The following is a 7,118-nucleotide window of genomic DNA, read 5'->3' as shown; positions in this document are numbered from 1 at the left end:
TCCCAACTCTTTGGCAGACTGCGGACTCCTGGGATGTCAACGTTGAGCCCCCTTGAGTGCCTGTGACAGATCGGTGTCTTTGCAGCACAAGGTCCCCTGGGATGTCACCATGGAATGGCTGTGACTGCCTCTGACCACAGGGCTCTTTACTATTGAAGTGGAGGGAGATGACCCATCTTCCTTGATCAGCATCTGACTCCGTTTATTGACTGAATCAGTCAGTTTTTATAACCGTGTTAATTAAGTTCATGCATATTGCAAAACCCGAGCTCACAATAGGTCAGAGATAACACACCAACCCCTCCTTTTGTTTCCAATACCAAGATTTGTGTTCTCAAAACTTACTTTTACTTTACCAAAACAGCCAAAGATAGAATATCTACTTGTTATGAGAAAGCTGCCTTAGAACTCTGGTATGCAAGGTTCTCAAGGCCTTCATGTTTGTCACTTTACTTGAAATTAAAAACAACCTGAGAACTTCTACTGTTTACAGAAACAGGTTGTGAGTATTTCCTCCTCACAGCTGCCTTCTAAGACATTTATGAAAAAATCTCCAACACATTACCATCTCCAGAGAGTCCTGGAAGGTGTCCATGGAGCCCCTGTCTGTGCCTGTGTCATTCCAGCTCTTGAACAGCCTGGAGACTCTTGGAAAGTCCCCCAGGAACCCCTCTGAGAACCTGTGAAAAATTGGATCTTTAGCAGGCAACCATCACCAACCCCCTTTTGCTATGGTCACTTTCCATGGCAACCATGACCAGCCCCCTGTTGCTATGCTCAGTCCCTTGGCAGCTCCATGGAGACCCCATGCCAGGAGTGGTTGCCATGGACACCAGCTCAGGCCTGCAGCCACAGCTCGTTGCCATGGCAACCATTGGCAGACCCATCCCCAGGCTCATGGGATCCCAGAACCACAGAATTGGCTGAGCTGGGAGGGACCCATCAGGATCCTCCAGTCCAACTGCTGGCCCTGCACAGGACACCCCAACAATGCCAGCCTGGGCCAGGCAGTGCTGTCCAAACACTGCTGGAGCTCAGAGAGCCCTGGAGCTGGGACCCTTCCCTGGGGAGCCTGGGCAGGGCCCCAGCAGCCTCTGGGCAAAAACCTTTTCCTGACACCCAACCTGAGCCTGCCCCGACTCAGCTGCAGCCGTTCCCTCCACTCCTGTCTCTAGGCACCAGAGGGAAGAGGTTCCCACAGCCGCAGCCAGGGACCCGCTCCCAAGGCTGTTGCCATGGCCACCAGGGCTGGGACCAGCTGGGATGCTCGGTTTCCACGGACAGGGGTGCAGGAATGAGATTCCCCAATTTCCTGCCCCTGCTAAAACTGCACTGCCCTCGCTGCCCTTCTGCCTCCCATGGAAAGCACAAAAGGCAAAGATCCTGTGCTGGGATAAGAACAATTTACTGGGAACAGCAACAAGATAAGGCACAAATGGAACAGAAACAATATTGATAACAGAAGGGATAAAAAAAACTGTTTCCAGGGAAAACTACAACACAACTTCCTGGCTCTCCCCAACAACATATTTCCCCCACCTGGAAAGGACACCCTTCTCTTCAGGGAGAGAGTGCCTTTCCTGCCCCTGGCAATGACCTGAGGGAGTGAATACAATAACACGGCCATGCCCAGACCCTCATGTTCTTCAGTTCCACACCATGTCATTGACAGGGGAAGGAATAGGGACAGGGGTCTTCCCAGCATGGATCACGTGGAAGATGGATCACCCGAGCTCTTCCCAACATGGTTTTCTCATGCGCAATGAAGATGGAGCAGTGCACGAAGCTCCTCCTGCAGCTGCAGCATTTGCAGGGCTTCCCTTACTGGTGCCTCCGTTGGTGTCTGGTCAAGTCAGAGCTGCTGGTGAACCTCTTCCCACATGTGGCACAATGTTAGGGCCTCTCCCCAGTGTGGATGCGTTGGTGGGTGATGAGGGTGGAGTTTTGCTTGAAGCCCTTCCCACACTCAGGGCAGCGGAAGGGCCTCTCATCTGTGTGAATCCGCTCATGCAGGAGGACACTGGAGCTGCTCTGAAACCTCTTCCCACAGGTGGGGCACTCGTAGGGTCTCTCCCCAGTGTGGATGCGCCGGTGCCGGATGAGGTTGGAGTTGTGCTTGAAGCCCTTCCCGCACTCAGGGCAGAGGAAGGGCCTCTCCCCAGTGTGAATCCGCTGGTGGCGGAGGAGATTGAAGCTTCTCTGAAACCTCATCTGACACTGGGAACACTCGTAGGGCCTCTCCCCAGTGTGGATGTGTTGATGCCTGATGAGTTCTGACCTGCAGCTGAAGCCCTTCCCACACTCCCCACACTCGTAGGGCCATTCCCCAGTGTGGATCATCTGGTGGCGGATCAGGGTGCTGCTCTGCCTGAAGCTCTTCCCACACTCCAAGCACTTGTGGGGCTTCTCCCCATCATGAAGCTGCTCATGGACCACCAGCTCTGAGCCCTGGCTGAAGCTCTGTCCACCTTCCTGGCTAAGGGAGGGTCTTTCCTCCTCAGAGCACCCTGGGCTGGGTTTGCAGCCCCTCCTCCTGTGTAATCTCTGGGGATTTTCCTCCCCGTTGGATTCCTGTGCCCTGGAGTCACTCATAACGGCCTCTTCCATGAGGTTCTTCCGTGGGGATTTGTCCTCTTTAGTCTCCATGCTCATCTCCTCCTCTGGGGGAGGAAGGACAAGGAGAGAATGGGATTTGGCTCCATGCCAGAGGGATGGGGAAGGAGATCCCCCCAGTGCATCCCTGGTAGGATGGAGTTGGCAGCAGGGTTGTCCTGCAGCTGGGGGCCATGCTGGGCTGGGAGATGGAGCCGGAGAGAGGGGGAAAGGGGCACTGACTTCCTCCTCACCTGCCTGGGTATCCCGGGGCTCCTTCCTCTTCCTCGCAGCCTCCATCTCCATCTGGCAATAGTTTGGGAATGGGAAATCCTGTTTTGGGAGAATAACAAGGGATGACCAGATTGAGTTTTATACTGGTTTGAAGGCAAACCAGGGGGAGGGTGTAAACAAGAATAGCAATTCAATAACAAAATGAAGATCAAGGCAATGATACAGAAACACTGCCTTAAACTGACAGAGTCAGGATATAACCTGACACCCTGTTGTTCAGGGTGATGGCAGCAGTCCCAGTAAATGGCGGCTGCAGTGCTGTTGGAGTGATGAAGGTGATTCTGTCAAAGCAGTGATCCTGCAGAAGGGTCTGGTCTTCCTCTGGAGGTGCAGTGGTGGTTATGGAGATCTTGTCCTCTGGGAATCCAGTAGAAGCTGCTCCTGGTGTGGCAAGGCTCAGCTTATATCCAGGCAGGAATGCTTGGATCCTCCCCCTGGGCAGAGCATCCCACAATGGGAGGATGGAATTTTATCAGTCCTGCAGTAACACTCAATGGCCCATTCACAGAAGATATCTCCCCTGCAGGGCGTTATCAGGGCTGAGTCATGGAAGAGATAAAGAACACTGCCCCACCTGTTTATAGCAGTTGCCGAAGGTAGGGATTGAAAACATGCATTTGGTTACATCTTGCATGGCAACCTGGAACAGTGGGGTAATCCCTGCTCAGGGGGTGAACACCACCCCCTTACCCAAACTGGCTCAGCTGTAAAACCCCCACCCTGGGAAGGCCACACACACAGGGACAATGTCACACTTGCTCTGCTCCAGGGGAGGTCTCTGTCCCTGTCATTCCCTTGCTCTCTCCCCCTTTTCTCTTTCTTTCCATCTCTCTCTACACCTCACGTTTACTGTTCAATAAAACCCACTTTGGATATGATCTCATTAGCACTTTTACTGGGGCAGAGACATCTCTTCAACAATTTTCTTAACCAGATTGTGATATTATTTTGGCGCAGTGAGTTCAGGGCACTGTTCTCTGACCCCAAGTGCCTTTGACAACAGCATGGCTCCCTCCACTGATGAGGTTGTGGCTCTTTCTGGAAGAGCTCTTGCAAACTTGGACACAGTCCCTCCTTCCTCCTGGGGAGCTTATGGAGCTTATTAAAGCTTTATTTCTTTATGGGAGAAATGATGAGGAAAATGGCTTTTATGGGTGGCCAGTGCAAAGAAAATAATTTGTTGTCTTTCCTTATAAAGTTGTTAAAATCACTGGAAGAAACAGAGCAAATGTTACCAGTGAGATTGACAAGGTTCATTCACCCCATGGTGAGGAACGCAAGATGGCTGAAAGTCCCACACGAAGCCCAGCTCAAGTAGTTAAATTTCCAAATGATTCCCGAATTCCCAGGCTTGGGCGCTTTAGCAAATGTGAGAATCATCATTCTCTTTGTCCCCGTCACCTTTGTGACAGCTACACAGAGCTTTCCCTTCCTTTTCATGATCTGTATTGGGCCGAATTTCCACTTTTCTTTTATTGGAACCTGCCAGCAGCTGAGCTGGAGCTGTGCAGAAACCAATGAATATTGGAATTGCCACATCTCTGCTTGAATTGTCCATTTATTCATGTTGGGATTTCTTTCTGTTTTCATCACATGTGATTAGTGGGAAATCAAATATTCATCAAAGTATTTTATGCAAAGTTTGATTTCTACCAAGTTTATTTTGTCCAGTGTCCAGGAGATGCTGAAGGGGTCTCTGTGCCTCTCGCCCTGAGGGATGCTTGGGTGGGGCTTGGAAGGGTTGTCCCTGTCATCCCAGGCCATTCCCCAGGGAATTGTCTCTGTCCCTGTCATCCCAGGCCATTCCCCAGGGGGTCTCCATCATTCTCACCCCAGAGAATGCCTGGGGGGTTTCCCTCCCTCTCACCCCTGTGCCAGGGGGTGCTCGGGGCAGTCTCTGTCCCTCTCAGCCCTGGGGGATGCTCGGGGGGTCTCCATCCCTCTGGCCTCAGGCAATGCCTGTGCAGGGCTGGGGACCAGGGGCTCTGTGTCCCTCTCACCGCTGAGGGTGCTCGGGGCTGGGGGGGCTCTCTGACCTTCTCACTCCTGGGGAGGCCGGGGGGGTCTCTGTCCCTCTCAGCCCTGCTGTGACCCCACCCAAACATCATCGGGGTCAGAGGGACAGAGACACCCCCAAACCCCCAGAAGGGCTGAACCTGGAATTTGGTTTGGGGCTGAGGATTTAGGAAGGGGCTGGAATTAGGGCTGGGGTTGGATTTTGGGCTGAGATTTGGATTAGAGCTGGGATTGGGGTTCAGGCTGGACATGGGATTGGCTTTAGGGCTGGGGCTGGGATTGGGTCTAGGGCCAGACAAGTCTGGAACTGGGATGAGATTAAATACAGAACTGTGAGTGTGTCTAAACATGGAGTGAGACTGAGACCAGGATCAGGGTCAGGTTTGGGACTGAGCTCACCCAGAGCAGGACAGGGGGGATGTCACTGCAGGATGTCCCTGGCGTTGTTCCAGCCCTCCTCAGGCACCTCCAAACATGGGGGGCAGCTGGGTGCCCCAAGATCCAGGTGCTCCCACGCTGCCCCTCAATACCAGGCGAGCATTCCCTGAGGGCAGCCCTGACTGTGACCACTGGGGCTCCCTCATATCCCTGTGGGAGCAGCTGCAGACAGGATGAGAGATTCCCCGCCCCGTTATTCCTGTGGAAAGATGAAGCCCAGCTGCCCTTTCCTTCTGGTGCCTCCTCCTCTCCTCAGCTGAGGATGTCAAACTCCCCAGGAGCAGGAAAATCCCCATTCCCTCTTTCTTTGTGGCTGCAGCCTGGAACATCCACCCAGAGTTAAGGACTTTTTGACAGCCCTGCTGAATGACACTGGCAAGAGGTTTGTGAGAAGGGGAAGAAATTGTATTTTGATAGTAAATAAAAGGTGCAAAATTATTCCTTTCTGTTATATTCCTTTTCAGTCAGTTCTGGTCTGTTTTCAGAGTGCCACCTTCTCAGCTGATTGTGTTTGTGCCCTCCTTTATCGCCTGTCTATCTTTGCCTGCTCTGTATCTCTCTCAGTGTCTCCCTTGACCCAGGGCAGCTCACACCAAAGACCGTGCCCGGATTTAATTCCCATTTCAGGAGCTACAGCAGCCATGGGTGAAGTTAGGAAGGCTGGCAGTGAAATGCCACTGTAAGATCTTGCTCCACTTGGCTTTTGGCTGCTTCTTGACAGCTTTGCCCTCAAGGGCAGGAACATCTTTTCATAGCCGAGAACTGGAATTCCAGACCCTGGCAGTGTGTGTCGTGGATCCCAGAGGGGCATTCCCGAGGCTCCCAGGGTGTTGCTCCTGCCGTGCCTCCCAAGGAGCTTCTCTCCCAAGGGGAGAAGATCCAGCAGCTCTGTGGGCTCCCAGAGCACACAGCAAAGGTGGCTTTCATGGGCATTTTCCAGCACCTTCCCTTCTGGAAGCAGAGAGAGGGAGGAAATAGAAGCGAGTCCTGGGATGGGAAGGGACCCTGCCCATGGATTACGACCCCGCGAGGGAGAGACGCCTCTGCCCCAGTGAAGGAGCGAATGAGAGCGTGGGAACGCAACCGACGATTATTGAACGTGGACTGAACGGAACAAGAAATGGGGAGGAGAAAGGGAGAGAAAGAAATCGGGAAGAGGTCTGAGAGAACAGAAAGAAACAGGAAAAGGCTCCAGCCTGGACTCCGCAGCTCCCAGGGACACCGGCAGGGCGCAGCGCCTTTCACAATTCCAGCCAATCAGAAGAGGTGCTAACCAATTTCCAGCCAACCAGAGCCTTTCTTGCCGATGACTCACCGGTTGCCAGGCGGACCCGCAGAGCCCGGCGGCCCCGGAGCGGAATTTGGGGCTCGGGCCGGGGGGACGGATCCGCCCCGGGGGGTCCCCGAGCCCCTGCCCAGCCCTGGGGCCGATCGGGGGCTCCCCCACCCAGCAGCCGGTGCTGCGGGGCCGCGGGGCAGAGCGGTGGGAAAGGGGGGTCCGGGCTGGCAGCGGAGGAAATGCGGGAGGAAAGGAGGAGGGAGAGGAGGAGCGGGAGCGGGAGAATCGCGGCGCTCGCAGCGCCCGCACGCCGAGCCTGCAGCACCCCTGCCCCGGGAGCATCGCCCCCAGCCCCGAGCCGCAGATGAGGGCGGAGGCCGAGCTCGCCCCGGCTTCAGCCAGGGGTCTCCGGGAGGATTTTTTGGAGAGTGTTCACAGCCAGCAGATCCTGGACTCGAGCCCCGGATATCTCCAGGCTCCCCAAGAGGCGCTTTTTTGG

General features: G+C 54.3%; 1 protein-coding gene across 1 annotated transcript; it reads right to left on the bottom strand.

Annotated features, from left to right (window-relative positions):
• Window positions 1-1,893: 1,893 nt before the first annotated feature.
• Window positions 1,894-2,340, bottom strand: LOC135441965 (zinc finger protein 773-like). The gene has a single exon (XM_064701515.1). The coding sequence runs from the start codon at window positions 2,338-2,340 to the stop codon at window positions 1,894-1,896; it is 447 nt and encodes a 148-aa protein (XP_064557585.1).
• Between the last annotated feature and the right edge of the window lie 4,778 nt (window positions 2,341-7,118).

This window comes from Zonotrichia leucophrys, unplaced genomic scaffold (assembly GCF_028769735.1).
Source record: "Zonotrichia leucophrys gambelii isolate GWCS_2022_RI unplaced genomic scaffold, RI_Zleu_2.0 Scaffold_753_24157, whole genome shotgun sequence".
Classification (NCBI taxonomy): Eukaryota; Metazoa; Chordata; class Aves; order Passeriformes; family Passerellidae; genus Zonotrichia; species Zonotrichia leucophrys.
The sequence above is the reverse complement of the archived record's forward strand: the minus strand, read 5'-3'. Positions and strand labels throughout refer to the sequence as shown.

What these genes read in the sequence shown, in the direction of transcription:
- LOC135441965 (XM_064701515.1), bottom strand. Translation starts at nt 2,340, where the DNA reads ATGATCCACACTGGGGAATGGCCCTACGAGTGTGGGGAGTGTGGGAAG.